The sequence below is a fragment of the Babylonia areolata genome, chromosome 13, assembly GCF_041734735.1.
Source record: "Babylonia areolata isolate BAREFJ2019XMU chromosome 13, ASM4173473v1, whole genome shotgun sequence".
In the NCBI taxonomy this organism is placed as follows: Eukaryota; Metazoa; Mollusca; class Gastropoda; order Neogastropoda; family Buccinidae; genus Babylonia; species Babylonia areolata.
In genome coordinates, this window is record NC_134888.1 from 13,684,686 (window position 1) to 13,703,556 (window position 18,871).

The following is an 18,871-nucleotide window of genomic DNA, read 5'->3' on the forward strand; positions in this document are numbered from 1 at the left end:
CTCTCTATCTCATTCTGTCTCAATATCTGTCCTTGTTTTGTATTTTTTTTCTCACTCTGCCTCGCCCTGTTTGTAATTTTGTGATTGTATTTATCTGGCTGTCGATTTGTTTATGTATCTCTCTCTCTCTCTCTCTCTCTCTCTCTCTCTCTCTCTCTCTCTCTCTCTCTCTCTTCCCGCCCCCTCGAAAAAAGATACAATTTCGATTGCCTATGGCTTCCGAGCTCTATGAGAACAAGAACGATAACTCGTGATTGTGAAATCGCGGGAAGTGAAAATGGCGACTGATTCGCTGTGCCTTGAAAACATTGATGAGTTTATCCACGACGAAAACAAAATAGTGAGTGCTTTTTGTACAGTTTTGATAATTGACAGTGTGCTAACATTCATGTAGCACGGTGTGCGTATTACGTTTATTTGTGACTTACATTGTTTCTCCTCCGGCAACCGACTTAAGTTCGTTGGGAAGTCGTTTCTCTTTCTCAGTCTATCAATGTTAGAATTATCATGAGTGGGGAATCTATTTTTCTTTTTTCTTTTTTTGGGTAATTATCTATCAGGTCAGTATACTGGTCTTGGCGGGTTTCGGTTTCAGTTTGTTAATGCCGGGCGTAGACCTTGCAAGACCGCAAAACCGCCAAAAGCGATACAGAGGCGTTGAATTTCTTGAAATAATACTGAAACCACTAGTAGTGCTGTAGTAGTGCCTTTCGGGGGGGGAAAAAGAAGAAGAAGAAACGTGCAGACCATTCTCTTTCATGTGTTCGAGTTGATACTCACTATGATGGACCCCCACCTACGTTCTGGCTGTAACAACAGCAAGACTGGTTCACGTCGTCATACTCCCTTTTCCACCCACTCTCCTCTCGGCTCGACCCCCCCGCCCCCTTCACAGTCATAATCAACAGCTTTATCACACTGTGGACCCCAACCAGTTATGTGAGATGCTGCAGGAGCATGAAAATGGGTGTGGTTTTTGACACACTGACTGGTCACAGTGTGTTCTGAGTAACAGAGCCTGAGACTTAAACATTGATTTTATTTTTAATGAAGCAGTTAAAAAAATGAAAGCTGACAAGAATGTGTACAAATAACACACACATACTACACACACATGCGCGCGCGTGCACACACACACACACACACACACACTCATTGATGGTTTCAGGAATACTTAAGAGAAGTTAAGTGTAGCAGTCAGCACATAGGCAAGTCATTTGATGACACTCTCGCTCGTTGTCTCTCACACACATGCACACACACATCACACGTGTGTACACATTCACATGTAAAGTTCACACATGTGTACATGCATACACACACAGGTTCAAGAGTAAAAAACTGTATTACTCAAGGGCAGAGACCTTTGGCATTGCCCAATCTTCCAATCTGTCTCTCACTCTCTGTGACAACAGTAACCACAATAACGATAATGACCCAAAAATATTTTTTGTAGATACTACTACATCTTCTACCACTACTATGAATGATGATAATCATCATCATCATCAACATTGTAAAAAATAATAAAATGAACATATTCACACCAGCCCGCCCCCACCCCCACACATGTACACACACACCAACCCAACACACACACATATACTTATGCACATACAGACATGACCAAAGTGAGAAACAGATAGTGGACATAACGAGAACATAGTCTCTCTCACACACACACACACACACAAACACACATACACACACACACACACACACACACATCATGTATTAAGGAGAAAACTGCCCAAACAGAAATTGCTATATAATTTGCAGCACCTGTTCATTTTTGAGTCTACATGTATGCACACAATGATTGTGTCATAAAGTTGATAGGAAACTTACATGTATACAGATGGTTATTTTTTTTTACAGTCAAAGCTAGTGACTGCTGGAGAATGAAAGTATACATCAGTTGCAATGATCTATAATAACTCATGTTATATAGTATATATAATAAAATCATGCCATGAATTATGTACAACTAAGAAAAAGTACAGCCAGATTTCTTCTTCTTCTTCTTCTTCTGCTTTCGTGGGCTGCAACTCCCACGTACACTCACATGTACACGAGTGGGCTTTTACGTGCATGCCCGTTTTTACCCCGCCATGTAGGCAGCCATGCTCCGTTTTCGGGGGTGTGCATGCTGGGTGTGCCCACCAGGCACTGTCACCGTGATTCGAACCTGGGACCCTCATATTGAAAGTCCAACGCTTTAACCACTTGGCTATTGCGCCCGTCCAGCCAGATTTCAACTCTCTCTCTCTCTCTCTCTCTCTCTCTCATTTCATGGTGGAGGGTCACATATATTTTAGCTTCTGATTTTCTTGACAAATGAAAACCAGTTTGAAAACAAGTGACAATAAACTTTATAATTCTGTTTGAATGACAGAGACCAGCAGCTGAGATAAAGTGACAGGTGACACTGGGATGAAATGATGGTTGGTGTAGAGCGGAAGTTGAGGAGAGGCTGACTGAGAGCAAGAACTTAGAAGTCTTGAACTTGACAAGATATTGTCCCTGTGCTTTTATGCATGTGTGTGTGATTGTTGAAAAGGTTATTTTTAATTCAACATGGTGACCTTTAAAAATCTTGGAAGGACCAGCCAAAATTTACACAGAGGGTCCCTGGGACCCTTACCTTTCATCATCATGGGAAACGCTGTTCATGTGAATGTGATATCATGTGTTTCAGGTGACTTGCAAATGGCTCAGCCTGACTTTGAAAATTCACATAAATCAAGCGAAAAGGTATGTTGACTTTGAATAACTGAGTGTGTGTATTGTGGCATCTTCGTTTTTTCTGTTGTGCGCAATTTTAACTGATACTGAATTTTTGAGAAATTTGGTTATTGTAGACTGCTTATTGCCTGGGCCCAAATCTCTTTGCTTTCATGTCATTTTATATAACAACAGATGTTTGTAACTAATGCATTGCATCTAATCATTTGTTTTAATGTTTCTTTGTATTTAGATATTTTGTGTTTTATTCCCCCCCACACCCCCTCCCCGACTCCTTAATTTTTTTTCACAATTAATAAAGATTAATTGGATCTAAGATGAGACATTTCAGGTGAAAATTCCTATGCCACTAGAATTGAACATTGTCTCTTGCTTTGTACAAAGACAGTTGTTGTAGTGTTGACAAGAAAAGGTCTGTTTGTCAGATTGCTGTACACGTTCCTGCAGCAGCAGAGGAAGAAACATAAGGACGTCAATGCTACTTACTTTGTAGCAGGACTGTCCAAGGGAGACAATGGACACTTGGTTTGGAATTTTTGTTTTTTTAAGTTTTGTTTCTTGTTTCAGTTCATAGTGGTTGTGATGTTTTGTGTTGTTATTGTTTCTTTATTGTTGTTGTTTTTATTATTATTGTGTTTGTTTTTGTTTTTGTCAGACTGTTTTTGTTTCAACTTTTAAAAATTCATAAATTTTCCAGTATAATTTGTTAGTGATCATGGTTATCCCTCTTGACCTGCTGATTGTGAGCTTATTTTTAACTTAAACGTTCTGATAAAATTTGAAGTGATTGGAAAGCACTTGAAAAGGTTAAATGAAGCAAGTATTTTGCAGTTGTGTAGATTAGTCAGAGTGTAGCCCACCTTTGCTTGAGAAAGACAGTTTTGCCAAAAAATTACAGGGTCTGTTTTGTTGATTACATTTTTTCATTTTGAACAGTACTTCAGAGCTATATTTTCAGAGAATGCTATGTCCACTCTGAGGTAAGACTGATTTGGTGTAACAGCTTGACTACAGTGGCGAAGTGTGCTGTCCTCCACAGGAACACAGGTGTCTGGTAGTCACAGAGGAGGACCTGGACACCACGCGTGGTCAGTTGTCAACTGTCACCAGCTGTCATGTCTACAGCATTCAGAGAGCGAACCTCAAGGTCAGAGCTCAGGCTTTGGTGAGGGGTGGGAGAGGTGGGGAAGGGGGTGCAGTGCCGGCTGCTTTAAACTGCTTCATCCAGTGATACTGATGTTGCACGATGAAACTAATTATCCAAGAAATGTTTTTGTGTACTTGCAGTGTTGTGATGCCTAGCTTTATAAATTCTGCTTAGTGTACTTACAAACCATGTGAATAATTCAGGTCATTGATTGACATGCGCATAGGCAATGAAAAAGGGGGGAGAGATAAAGTTGGGTTGAGTGGCTTGAATAAAAGAAAATTAAGGCAGCTGTGACACCATTCCATCTTTTTATATATCTTTTTATTGACTATGTATACAGGGTGCTACATTGTGTTGTTGTTGTATTGGGTTTTTTTAACAGTTAATTTAGCAAGTTCGTATTTTGGCATCTTGTTATGGGGGTAAGGTGAGAGAGCGGAGTGAGTCCAACTTTCCGTGAGTTTGTATCTTAACATTTCATAATGGGGGTGAGGTCAGAGAGCTGTGTGAGTCATGAATGTTAACAGTTATAAATGGTTAGTGAGTTTGTATCTAATCATTTTTTAAATTAAATTTCTGTGTCTTATTGAAAATAGGTATTCATGAATTGTTAAAGGTGCGTAGAGCCACAGAGTGAGCACTATATAAATGTACATTGATATTATTGTTATTACATAAATGCATAGATTTTTTTTCAGTTGATCATTCATGTCATCTTGTCTTTGATCTTTTTCTGCTGTTCTCCAGGATTCAAACTCGCTGTACATGACAGATTATGAAGGGGTTCGAGAGAATCTGCCAGACTGCAACAAGTAAGACCAAGTTCATGTCTTCAGGATGTATGAACGCACTTGAAAGCAAAGTCAGACTGCCTTTAATTGTTTAAACAGTTTTAACACAGTCTGAACACATTTCAACAAAAGTAAAATGACTTAATTGAAACTTCACATATTCCACATAAGTTTAAGAATAGTTTTTTGTGTGTACAGTTTTCATGTTATGCACTTTTTTTCCCCAAAATGGATGTAACAGCACTGTCAGGGGAAAAAAGCGGAAATATTCAATTTCCTCAGCTGCTGACAATCATTATTTAAAGTATCTACACAGAATTGTGTTAGAATGTAACATATTTTCTCCCACATTTTACTTCCACAGCTGTGTGATTATGTTGATTTGTTCATTTTCTTCTTTAGTAACAATTACAATATGATGGTGGTGTCAGGCAAAAATCAAAAGCACTGGTGCACATTGATGTAACTGATGGATGTGTTGAGCAAAATGCTTCCAAAGGGTTCCATGTTTTTCCTGAATGGAACATTGTAAGAACTGTTTTCTTGTTACACTTTATATTCATAGCAGAAAAGCACATGACATGGCATGAATTGTCTGCATGTTATGCTTACTGTTCATTGCAGAAAAAAACATTGTATAGATTGTCTGCATGGTGTTATATTGTATAGATTGTCTTCATGGTGTACTTTATGTTCATAACAGAAAAAACAGAACATTTTATAAATTGTCTGCATAGTATACAGCGAGACACATTGTTAATATTTTACAGTAAAATCTGGTAGCCAGTGTGGTATTGATGCCAGCACAATAACAGTGTACGTGGTGTTCTGTCAGGTACAGCAGCATACACTGCCAGCGTGCCGCAGTCCCTCGCAGTCAGCCGACCAGGAAAACAGCATCACCAGACAAACCACGCAGCTCTCAGAGCACTGACAAGGGTGGCAAGGGGGATGCACAGGTATGCAGAATCACAAGAGTGTTGGAAATGAGATGGTGAATCCTTTGTATTCTTTTTGGTCGTAGCCCTTTTTTTTTTTTTTGTTATTAAATGGAGTTTGATATTCTCACTTTGCTGTGACCCACTGGTGCAGACTCATGACAGGGGTCTGATTCCTGTCCTGTGCAAAATACTACCCTGCTCATGCAGAAAAGTCAAAATTAAGTTAAGTGGAATTCCTTTGGGAAGGAAACTAAATGACCATGGAAATCCACAAAATGTTTATACATGATCCTGATTTCTTTTCAGTGACTGATGATCCCCCATTGATTTTTTTCTTCACTTGAACTTTCTTTTTATTTGAGGTAATTTTTTGTTTGCCCTCTTTCTGGGTTTTTTTTTTTCTTTATTGTTGTTTTTTTTAAAGAAAAAAGGAACATTTTATTAATTTCTTCAACTACAACAGAAAACAGGATGTGTCTTGCTTTTTTTATCTGCATATTTGTATTTGCCGTGTGGGTGTGATTATTTATTTATTGATTTGTTACGGTTGTTTTTAACAAGTGAGAAAAAATAATCATGAATCCTTCTAGTGTAAGAGTCACATTTTTAGCAAACCAGCCTAATTTTTCTTTCTCCTATCCAAACTTACATATTTCAAGGATTATACCTCTTCTATTGCTATTTCCTGTAAACAGAAGCCGATGAATGGATCAGGAGCAGATAAATCAGCCAGCGTTGGGCCCCAGGGCAGCAAAGGGAAGAAACCGGAACCCAAAGGCAGCATTGCATCCATGTTTGCCCAGTCCAGTAAGAACAAAGATGCTGAAGCCACCAAGAAGAAAGAGACAGTCACAAAGGAAGTGGCAAAGGAAGTAGGTCTTTGTGTCTGAAGCATTGTCTCTGTTTTTCTTCTTTTTTCTTTTTTTTTTTTCAAGATGATATGATGATTTAGTAGGCAACCACATTCAGCTGCCTGTTTTCTGTTATTTTAAAAGAAAAAAAAATACAGGGGTGAAAAAAAAGGGGGGTACGAATACATACATGTGTGGGAAAAGTCTGTTTTTCTGCTTTCAACTCTTATTTGACTTCATCAGTGCTTACACTCCATCAAGAACTCTCCGCTCTTCCTCTGACTGCTACCTTCTGAAAATTCCTCCTGTCAGTACAAGAACATGGTAAACACATTTTCCTCTTTGCTGTTTGTATCTGGAATAACCTTCCACATAGCTGTTTGTTTGACTCCATCTCTGCCTTTTGCTGTCCATTCATTTGACTCCATCTCTCTGCTTTTCACTCTTCACTAAAAACTTGTCTCTTCAGAACCTATCTGTAAACATGTTTCCTACTTCTACAACTCCGCCCCATGCCTGCTTCTACAACTCCGCCCCATGCCTGCCACTTTGCATATATGAGGAATGAGAGAAGGAGGGGGATTGTTGGAGGGAGGGGGAGATGGAGAGAAAGAGTGGTTCTGAGTGGTTCATGTAATCTGTACTTTTTCTTTCATGTAAAGCGCCCTTTGCACTGAGAAAGGGCGCTATGCAGGTGTACATTAGTTATATATCATATGAAACAGTGCATGAGCTTAAAAAAAATTATGAAAATGTGTTGGTTTTGTTTCTGATACGTGGTTTTAATGTTGTGAAAGAGTGCATGAGTTGGGAAAGAACTATAAACATGTGTTTTCATACAGTGTCTGATGTGTCATTTTGTTAGTGCATTGATTGGAACAACACATACGCGCACGTTCATGTCATGAGTGCACACTCACTCATGCACACACCAGCGACCAGTGTCTTCCAACTAAGCCTGTCTTTTGCCTCTCAGTCACTGCTGACATTTCCAGAACTGTCGTTTCTCTCAAGTTGTCTGTCCAGTTCGTCCTCTTAGCTTGTCTCTTCATCTGCCACCCTTTATAGTTTCCTGCTGGGATGGTGGGGAGGAGTGACATAGACAGACCATGGCTGTTGTCTTACTTACAACACTGTTGCCAAGAGTGGTTCCTGAAAGCCAGCATGTGTTGTGACCTGGTTCTGTATGTCATCGGTCTTGCGCTCTGGACGTTTTACATGCAGCTGTGTATGTTGTGTGTATGTATGTGTTTGTGTATATATATTTTTTTATGCTGTAGGTGTGCTGTTCATGTGTGTGTATGTTTTGCAGAACAAGCCTGCAGCTAAGAACAAGAAGGGTGGTGTAATGGACTTATTTGCGAATGCAAAACCAGCGGGTGAGATACAGAATGTGTGTGTGTGTGTGTGAATAACATTCAAGATTTTTGTCCTGTCCTTATTTGATAGTACTGAACATTTTGATTAAAAGTTTCAGATTTGTAAACATGATTTTGACATTAGTTCCGGTTAGTATGAAATGGCTTATGGTTAACTTGTTTATACTGTTGGTTAAGATTGCAGATTATTTGTTCTCCTGTTGATGGTCTTTTTTGTTATGTTTTTTTGTTGTACTTATTGATTTTTCCAGATTTGGTGATGGCAGAGATGATGGTTTCTAATCAGTGTCATCATGTGTGCAGCTAAAGCTAAAGCACCCGCAGAAGAGAAGAAAGAGACTACAGTTTCCAAGGAGAGGAAAGACAAAACAAGTTCTGAAACAAAAAGGTGAGATCAGATGAGTCACAGCTGCGGTCTTTTCCCCTGGTCTTCTCTTTGTGTTTTGTCCACATTGTGTGTGTGTGTGTGCGTGTTTGTGTGTGTGTGTGTGAGCCACATATTCTGGCTAAACAGAACGAACCAATAGGCATTGTTTGCATCAGTTTGACATGGCAGATATATTTAACCAAACTGTGAGTTAAATACAAACCCCCCTTAGTAGAAGTAGATGCTGAACTGTCAGGATACTGAAAACTGGTTGAAACTGAAAACTAAGGATCATTTGTGCACCATATCAGAGGAATAATCAAGACCATATTTGAAGTGCAGGATTTTGTTAAAATGGTGTCAACTCCTGCATAGTGAAAATATTATTTTATTTTTACATATAGGTCCAGATTCAGTTTCTTTAGAAAGGATTCTTTTTATGTAGGTCCATGTTCAATTTAACTTGCAAATGAAAACATTACTGAGAAAATAATGTGTTTATATTGCATGGTATGTCTGAAGAATGGTTTGGCAGATTTTTAGCTTTTGACAAGTGCTTTATGTTTATTTGTTTTCCCAAAACAAAAACTTACAAACAGAAAGGAAAAAAAAGATAGAGTAAGAGAATAATCCTTGCAGAAAGAATATTGGGTTTATTACATTGCATCTTGAAAATTGTGGTGGCTGCAAGCCTGACCTAACTGTGAGAAGGAAAAAGATAATAAAAACCCTTTTGTCTGACCTCTAACCTTTAAATTTGAATACCTGGTAAGATTATTGTTAAGTACTTCACATTGCATTACAGACATTCTTATTAGTACATATTCTTTTAGTTATATATATGTATGCGTGTGTGTGAGTGTTGTTGTTGTTTTTTGTTTGTTGTTTTGTTTTGAATGCTTGTTTTGTGTATGTTAACCCTTCGATGCCAGGGAAATAAGATTTAAGTGAAATCCATTTGCCAGGATTTTTTCCCCCAAAAAAACAGGTATGTATTTTAAAAAAATTCTGTGTTCTTTGTTATTGGAGAAAGACCCATAAAAGTATATATTTTCTGAAAGGTAGATGAATAAAGAATACAAAACACAGGATGTTTTCCCATTTTATATATTTTTAATGACTTGCTGTTGTTTTGAAATCAGTGTTCTGTTTTTTGTCACATTTTCATCTTGTTCACTGCAAACATTAGTCAGGTAATTTGCACTAAAATATCATATTTTCTGGACAAATGGATAATACCTAAACACACAAATTATACTAGAACAACCACAATACAAAAAGAGACAGATACACAATGCATTGTGACTGCTGCAAGGAAAACATAGATGTGAGGCCTCGCCCCCTCAGTCTCCACGCCGCCTCCTCTTCATCCCTCTCACACAGTCACTTTAACTAGTTCTCATCAAACCACATTAGCTGAGTTGCAAGAAAATAGCTCACACTGTGTCCTGCTAATAATTTAGGCACTTTCTGTCGTCTGCTATAGCTGTACAGCTGGCATCACTCACTGATAGTCGTATCTTGGCCCTCCTTTTCATCCCTCTCACACAGTCACTTTATCCAGTTCTCATCAGATCGCATTGGCTGAGTGCCAAGAAAATCGCTCACTGTGTCCTAGAAGACATTTATTATAAGCGGCTACTCAAAAAAGCAAAATCAATCAGCCAGGATGAATCACATCCAGCTTCTGGGATTTTCAAGATGCTCCCCTCTGGTCGACGGTACAGAAGTATTTGGACAAAAACCAATCGCTTCGCCAATAGCTTTTTCCCAAAAGCAGTCAATGCCCTGTCTCTCAAACAAATCCAGTCTGATAACTCGAATTGTGCAATCAGTGTGTGTGTGTGTGTGCAGTGCGTGCATGTGTGAGTATGCACAAGTTTTTATATTGATATGCGCTTGTATGTATCCTAATTTCTGTATCAGTGTTTGTGTGTGATTTTCGATTTGTGTTTGTACATTGTTATGTACTGTCCTCCTCAATATTCTTTGTGACCCCGGTACACTTGGTAATAAAGACATATTCTAGTCTATGCTATTCTATTTCTATTCTATTTTTGTCAGTGAACTCAATGTAATCCAGGGAGAAGTCTGACTATTCTGAATAGTATGAATTATCTTGTCATATAGGCAGCCTAGGGGTTAAGGGCGTTGGATATTATACACTATACCATTGTTATAATTTTCCAAAGCAGATCTTTTGCCATGCTTCTCATTTATCATGGAGATTTTGAATGTGAATGATATGTTATCTCTATGGATTTTTTTTTTGCCCTTTGGGTGTGTATGAGTGCAAAAAAAATGTATTCATGCTAAAATCTGTGTCTGCTTCTTTCTTCCTGTCTGTTGATGATGGGTATTTTTGCTTGACCATTCCTGATATGATGATGTTTTTGCCAGGTAAAAGACTTCTGTCCTTTACAGCTAAAACTATGAAATATATTCGCTTATGGATGTGATATCAGCATTTGAAAACATGGAACAGTAATCAAATCAAACCCATTTTTAAATCACCTGCTTTTCAGTTTGTTTCCAGGACAACCAACCATACATGCGTATACACCCATGTGTATGTACACAGGTGGGAACAACCCCCTCCCACCACCCCCCCACACAAACATGCCCGAACACATGAATACATGCACGCTCACTCAACTTGCTTTTTGTGAAATTACTTTGTTGTGTAAATTAGAATTTTAACTCCTACATTTTGTCTGTCTCTTGCAGTAAAAAATCAAGGCCCAAAGAGGACTCAGGTACATATGGCTTTTTTGGGGGGGACGGTTCAGGGTGGCGGGAATGGTAAATGTTTTGTGGTAATAACATTGAGTATTCTGGAAGTAAAAACATGTGGCTGTGGCTTTTTCTCTCATTTAGCCTGAACAGTAAGACTATAGTGGCCAGTTTGTGAGGCAATAAATATTGACATACATAACAAATATTATGTGGAGATCAATCCTCACAGACCTAGCACACACACACACACACACAGATATAGCAAATTTAGTAGATGAATCCCCAGACTTAGCAGATTTATTATAAGGACATAAATCTCTATAGACTTAAAAGATTTAGTAGATATATCCCCACATACTCAGTAAATTGAATATAAGATAATCCCCACAAACTTAGCAATTATATTTAAAGAGGGATTACATCCATACAGATTAAACAAATTAAGGAGTAGACAGGTTTAACACCTTTAGGAGGAGACAAATCCTCATAGACTTCGTGAATATATTACAAAGAAATAAATCGCCACAGACTAGGCAAATTTAAAATCACCGCAGACTAGGTAAATTTAATATGAAATAAATCCTTACAGACGTAGCAAATTTATTATGACAAGATAAATCCCCACACACTTAGCAAATGTAGGAGAGAAATCCATCTCCAACCTATATTTACTGTTGTCATAACATGGGAGGTAAACAATACACACTTTTGCTCAAGTATTGTTGTATTACTCGTTTTTGTCACAACACATTTCTCTGTGTGAAATTCAGGCTGCTCTCCCCAGGGAGAGCGCATCGCTACACTGAGAGCGCCACCCTTTTTTTGTGTGTGTGTTTTTTCCTGCCCGCAGTTTTTTTGGGTTTTTTTGTTTTGCTATCAAAGTGGATTTTTCTACAGAATTATGCCAGGGACAACCCTTTTGTTGTCATGGGTTCTTTTACGTGCACTAAGTGCATGCTGCACACAGAACCTCGGTTTATCATCCATCCGAATTACTCGCGTCCAAACCACGACTCAAGGTCTAGTGGAGGGGGAGAAAATACTGGCGACTCTGCCGGGATTCGAACCAGTGCACTCAGATTCTCTCGCTTCCTAGGCGGATGCGTTACCTCTAAGCCATCACTCCAGTCTGTGGATGTCATTTGTCATTGCACCTCTTCTTCAGTATTTTTAGCCTTTCACCTTTTTTGAAAAAATGAAGTTAGAAAAGTTGGGGGGGTTGGGGGAGCCAGTAGAATTGCAGGAAATGTGTTGGAACAAAGGGTTTTAAATGACTCTTGGAAATGAATTAGTTTGATCTTGAGAAAAAAAAGAAGTTATATTACAGTAGACTGTTGTCTCATTGCTTACTGTATGTGATGTAGGTCTTTCAGACTAGACTGCATACACAAAGCCTTTAAAAAGATTAAGAAATTTGGTGTAGTGTGGTATGTTGTTTCGCATGATCTTTTCCTAAATCAGTGTAACAGTTTCTGGAATAAATTTTGCTGGTATTATTTCATGATGAATGTTACATGATTTCTTTTTTCTTCTTCTTCTTTATCAGCAATGTTTTTTCTCCACTTGCAAACAAAACTGTTATTTTATTTTATTTATTTATTTTTAGTTTAAGGGATTATGATATGGTGGTGAATTTGCCATTGGTGGTCTTTTTTTCTCTTTGAATGGTTTGAATATGATTGTGCAGATACAAATTTTCTTTTTCTTAGAAATTTTACTTTTTTGGGCGGTCACAAAATAGATTTCACATCATAAGTTTGAATTGTTCCGCTGTTGATAGCATTAAAGCATCATTATCTTGAAAGTGTGTCCTTTGTTTTGTTGACAGTGATATGGCATGTTTTATTTACAGTGAAGTCAGTGCACCTGTTTTAATAACTTCATCTGATTTATCACAGATTCAGATGACCAGCCAGAGAAGAAGCGACGACGCAGAATAAAGAATGATCTGTTTGACAGCAGTAGTGAAGATGGTAAGGATTGTGTGTGTTCTGGTGGTTTGTCTCTTATCTGTCTGTCGCTGGGTCACTCTGTGTCTCTCATTCTGTCCCATGCATCGTGTTGAAGTTTGTCAACATCTTCTGGTCTTCTATCTTTGTTGACTTCTTTCGCTGTCTTCACTTATGTGTCATTGCCTTTACTGTGTCATTTTCCTAGTTATCTTGTTCATTGTTGTCTTCTTCTTTGTCTTTGTCATATTCATCTTTTAATATTTTTTTTTCTTCTTCACTTGTTCTTTGTCTCTTGTCATCCTCTCCTGTGTTGCTCCCCTTCTTTCTTCTGTTTCATTTCCCTCCTCCATGATTTACACTTCCAGGCATCATTAATCTTTTTCTTTCTTTTTTTCTGTTGTAAAAGAAAATTTTATTTCATGTTGGTAAATTAAACAAAAAAACAATTGCTTTCTTACATTTAGCCTTCTAAAACCAGGAACAAACCAACCAGAAATAAACAACCACCAGCCAACCAAACAAAAAATACACAGTTGTGTTTCTGTTTCACACGAACACACACAAACACATATGCTCGAGCACTTATACACCACACCCACTTCATTCATGCAAATGTATACAAGAATAGTGTGATAATGAAATACACAGTTGTATTTCTGTTTCACACGAAAACACACAAACACATGTGCTTAAGCATAAATACACCACCCCACCCCTTCACATTCACATATTATGGGTGTGTGTGTGTGTTGCATTTGTATTTCTGTTTATCACAACAGATTTCTCTGTGTGAAATTCGTGCTGCTCTCCCCATGGAGAGCACATCGCTACACCACAGTGCCACCCTTTTTTTCCCCCCTGCGTGCAATTTAATTTGTTTTTCCTATCAAAGTGGATTTTTCTACAGAAATTTGCCAGGAACAACCCTTTTGTTGCTGTGGGTTCTTTTACGTTTATTAAGTGCATGCTGCACACGGGACCTCGGTTTATCGTCTCTTCCGAATTACTAGCGTCCAGACCACCACTCAAGGTCTAGTGGGGGGGGAGAAAATATCGGTGGGTGAGCCGTTATTCGAACCAGTGTGCTCAGATTCTCTCGCTTCCTAGGTGGACGTGTTACCTCTAGGCCATCATAGGTGTTTCCTTTCATCTGTTTGTTTATTTGGTTAGCCTGCTTTTCTTCCATGACTTTCTTTTTTTTTTCAACACTTTTTTAAAAATTTAAATCAAATTTAAAATATGGTAAGCAATGGCATTCTCAGGCTTTTTATTTGGATTTGAAAAACAACATTTCTACAGAGGAAATGGAGATACAAGAAGAAAGCCCTGTGCCCAGCCCAGTGAGGGAACCATCCCCAGAGCCAGAGCCCCCTGTACCCAGCAAAAAGACGCCAGAAAAACGGCCGAGAGAGGCCTCCCCTCCTCAGGAAGACCGACCGGCCAACAGCAGCAAACAGCGACGGCGCCGACGGAAACTGGTGCCCAAGACATACCTGGATGAGGATGGGTTTATGGGTGAGTGGGTGTGGGTGGGGGGTTGGGTTTCACAGGGAGATGTATTTGTGCGTTTAAACACGTATGTGTGTAAAATTGTGCGTTTGTGTGTGTTTGTATACATGTATTTGTATATTTCTTACCCCACTTAGTGTAGCTCTTGTTTGTGGCTTTTTTTTTTCTTTTTTTTTTTTAATCTTTACAGGGCCCCCATTGTGCCGTTTCATCCAGGCTCATTGTGTCACAAGTTCAAACACCAGTAATTTGTATGGAACTAACACTCAGTTACAGTATCAACGTGCAACTTGAGGCCACTTGACATAGTGATGCGTGTTAACCCATTTAACCCTGGGGAGTTTACAGCTTCAGCTGGCTTCCATGCTGTATTGCTGCAGATGAAAAAAAAAAATATGCACAAAATATACTGTATTTCATTCACATTACATGTGGACACATCCGGATGTACTGTAGAAGTTTCCTTTCATTGTGGTTTATGCTTATGTGTGTGTGAATGTGAGAACCGTTGAAACTTTGATGGCAGAGTGATGCACGGGTGAAGGGCTCAGTGAGTAATGTTGGTTGGCTTTGGCAACACATCTGACAGTGAGATACTGACATCAGTACTTTGCTGTTACAGTCTGTTGCATGGTTTTGATGAAAGATTTCTCTGTTGGGCAACCTGGAAATGACACACTCTGTTGTTGTTGTTTTTTCCTACTTTTTATTCAGTTGACGTGCACAGAGCGATCAGCAGTCACAGTCACTTGCCTTACTTTGGTTGTGAAATGACAGATTGTGTCCCTTTCCTTGGACAGGGTTTGGCTCTTTCACAGCAGCCCATTGATAAACTGAAGTATTGTCATACACTTGACAGGCATTTCATGTGTGACTTGTTCTTTTCTTTTTTTTTTCTTTTTTTCTTCTTTTCTTTAAGTAAATAACAAATTTGTTTATCTTTTGTTTTTCTTGTTGGAGTAGGGGAGATTTTCATTTTTGTTGTTGTTATAAGGGTATGTATAAATTGGGTTTTAATACCGTGGTAGTTGGTGTGATGGGAAGAACTGTAATCATCAAAAGCTGGTGTTATCCTTGCTGTGGTGTGGGAGATCAGTATGCTTTGTGTAATCCTAGTGTGAATGTGGAGGACAGTTTTTATGTTTGGATGTTTTGTTTTTTTATAGATGATTGTTGTTTTGAACCTGGTTTTGTTGTTATCAATTTAAATGCTTTACTATTTTTAAACTGAATTTTGGTTCTGGAGCACATAATGTCATACTTGTAGGGATATGGAAATTCAGTTTCAAAAACAGTGAATTTTTGTGCTGTAATATTCCCGTTGGTGTTTAGTGTGTAAGGGTGAATTGTGTGTGTTCACAGTGACAGAGAAGGTGTGGGAGAGCGAGTCGACTGATGCGTCAGAGGTGGAGGAGGAAGCGAAGAAGAAGGCAGCACCCAAGAAAAAGCCTGAACCTGCTGTGAGTTCGGAGCAGTGACTAAAGAGTGCACTTAAAAAAATATTTGAGTCCACAGTCGTCATTGTCAATAGCATCCTTTGCTTTACATCGTTGTTTGTTTTGGAAGACCACAAATCTGTTTGTCAACAAGTTTTTAACAGCTGTCAAGGATAGAGCATAGTAAGAAAGATGTCCTTTGATAAATCCTTTTCTTGCCCAGATAACCGTCCTGTTTTCCTTCCTATATACATCATTCCTTGTTATCTGCTGTCATCTGTGTATGACTGTTGACAAGGTATTTGTGGCGGCATTGTGGATAGTTTCCTTTGGCTGAGACCCCCAAAGTGAAGGTCGGTGCTTCACTTGTATTTTGATTGCTAAATTCATAGCTTCACAAAGACTTTCATACCAGGTGGATATATGGGTGGGGGCTTGATAGGAGGGAAGGTGTCTTGATAGTGTTGGATTTGTGCATGCATCACTTCAGAAAATGCCTTTTTTTCAGCAGAGCAAAGTCCTGTTTATGTTTGCCAGTGAAGTTGATCAAACCTGAGGCAGAGCCCATGGCAGACAGGCTGCCCACAGCACTAACAGGATAGATAACAGCGAAAACTGTGGATATATGGAAGTTCTGCTTTGTCTTGAAACACAGTTTGTTTGTGGTACTGGTACATTTTACTCAGCATGCACATCAACTTCGTTGTGACTGATATGTTCCTGTTAGTTCAAGCTTTTGTCTCAGCTTCTCTCTGACTCTGTCAGATCTTGTTTAATCCTTTGTGGCGGAACATTTCTTGTGTGTTGTTTCATCTGTGTTCCCTTGTATGCGGGTATCATGCTGATCTTTGCGAGGTATTGGTTGTGTGAACGAAAACGTCCCAGAAAGCTGCATCAAACAACAAACATGCAAGAAAATAACATTGCTAATGCACAATAGGTTGGCAAGATAATTTACATATCTCAGGAATGGTGGCCATTGTGAATGAGTAATTATCTCCAGCTGGAAATGGCGTTTGATTGGCTAGCACAAACCTCTGCCTCTCACATCCTTGTAATTGTGTGACCTGTTGTATGTTGCAGCCTGCAAAGAAAGCCAGTCCACAGAAGAAGACATCACCAGTGAAGGGCAAGCAGACATCTCTCATGTCTTTCTTCAAGAAGAAGTGATTTCCACTTTTGCTTATTACTTAGGGGAAAGCACGATGATTTGTTGTTGTTGTCTACATGATTAAATGGAAGATATGCATGGGGATTGAAAGAGAGTAGTCTGCTGTCAAGATGCTCCTGAGAAAGATATAACGGTGACCCTTAGTCATCAGCTGTTGCTGTTATTTTCTTTCTAATTAGTATTGCTTGTTGAAAGCACTGTTGGCAGTTGCCCCTTCCATAGGAGAAGCTTTGACTTTCTTTTTTTTTTTTCATTCCACCCCCCCGCACCCATCCCCAACCATCTCAATAATTTTATGAACACTACTAAAGGAGATTTTATGTCGAGCTTGTATATGAAGAGCACTGTGTGTAAGAGCACTATGCAGTAACTTTTTAGTTATTCTCAAAATTACAAACACCCATGTGAGCTGAGCTTCTAGCTTCTGCACTGTGAACAACGGACGAAAGTGGGACTTCGCCATGCAGGAGTGTCAGGGGAAAACCAACCTCTGAACGTCCTGTGAATGCAGTGCTTCAAACTTTTTTGTCAAAATTGCAGCGAAGCGAGGACTTTATGCAACACAGAGAAGAGCGTTGACTGATAGAGTCACTATTTCTTGGTCCATGGGCAGCAACAAATTTTGCTTGCTCAGAAATGTGTTAATATATCAAGGTTTCGATCAGAAACCCTGTTAAATTTGACACCTTATTTGATTCCGTCTTTCTGTTAGTTGATACTAGTTTGTTCTCTCTCCCACGTCAGGTGAATGAATCAGAATTAGAATTAATTTTAATGTCAATTAAACCTTAACAAGGTTTATAAGACATGCATGCAAAGTTTCATGAAACCACGCACAAAAAGCAAAACAAAATAAATAATAGTGTAAGTTCAGTTTTCTGTTTTGTTGTCTCTCTTCATTGTGGCCGAGGGGCTGATTTGTATCCGTCCGTACAAAAGAGAGAAACATGTTAAAACATGCCTGTGGGAAAAGGTGGAATAGGGTTGGGATTTTTCTTCTTTTCTCTTTTGTTTATTCTGTATTGTTTTTCCCTGGTGGTGTGGCTGGACTTGCCACATCCCATTGGTAAAGTTTTATGGTAGAAAAACTAATGAAATGAAAATTTCATTCTCTCTCTCTCTCTCTCACACACACACACACACACACACTTTCAATGACTTTTTTCAGTCATTGTAGTGAGTGGACTTGCAGTGATAATGTTATTACAAATTCTGAGCATAAGTTGTTGGTAAGTTTGATTTTTTCAGTGTCAGTGATGGCAGAGATGTACCTGTAATTATTTCCCATTTTTTAAAAGAAATGAATTATTAAATGTACTATTTCATTATATTTTGTTCCTCTGTGTGTGTGTGTGCACAAGTTAGTCATACTGCTCTTGAAACAAACTACAACTGTTCAGTATTCATGAGCATCACACGAACAGAATCATATCCACACAGATTTAGCAAAAGACACAGTACGTTTTGTTGTTGTTGTTCAGTGAAATGTTTACATTTTCAGGTAGAAGAATCGATGGGACCAAAAATGTTTTGTATCAATTTTGCCATCTACATTTCCTCATTACTTTTTCAGTTTAACGAAATTTTGAAATATGATGAAGAAGGAACTTGTGGAAACAGACATTTAATTAACATATTCAGTGCTTTTAGTTCTTTATTGCCGATTTTAAACGTTTTGACTGGAATTTTGTGATTGAACATATATCAGTTATCACTTGACTTGTGATGCTTGGTCAAAGTACACAATCAACAGATTTTCAGTTGATCATTGTGAATTCATTTTACCAGATAAGTGTGCTTTGTGAGGGAGCAGAAAGAAAGGTGCTCCAGTTTTTTTTTTTTT

General features: G+C 38.6%; 1 protein-coding gene across 1 annotated transcript; it reads left to right on the forward strand.

Annotated features, from left to right (window-relative positions):
- Positions 1–247: 247 nt before the first annotated feature.
- Positions 248–17,307, forward strand: LOC143288834 (DNA polymerase delta subunit 3-like). Its single transcript, XM_076597480.1, has 14 exons — positions 248–340; positions 2,699–2,754; positions 3,171–3,270; positions 3,785–3,892; positions 4,643–4,707; positions 5,522–5,645; positions 6,323–6,499; positions 7,791–7,857; positions 8,161–8,245; positions 10,952–10,980; positions 12,859–12,933; positions 14,212–14,427; positions 15,784–15,881; positions 16,941–17,307. Exons 1-14 carry the CDS (start codon positions 278–280, stop codon positions 17,025–17,027), a joined length of 1,350 nt encoding a protein of 449 aa, XP_076453595.1. The 5' UTR covers positions 248–277; the 3' UTR covers positions 17,028–17,307.
- Positions 17,308–18,871: the final 1,564 nt, after the last annotated feature.

Bases quoted from the DNA above. Each gene is read 5' to 3' on its own strand.
- LOC143288834 (XM_076597480.1), top strand. From the start codon at position 278: ATGGCGACTGATTCGCTGTGCCTTGAAAACATTGATGAGTTTATCCAC. The intron at 2,755-3,170 runs GTATGTTGACTT...TCTGTTTGTCAG, and splicing joins CACATAAATCAAGCGAAAAG to ATTGCTGTACACGTTCCTGC. The intron at 3,893-4,642 runs GTCAGAGCTCAG...GCTGTTCTCCAG, and splicing joins TTCAGAGAGCGAACCTCAAG to GATTCAAACTCGCTGTACAT.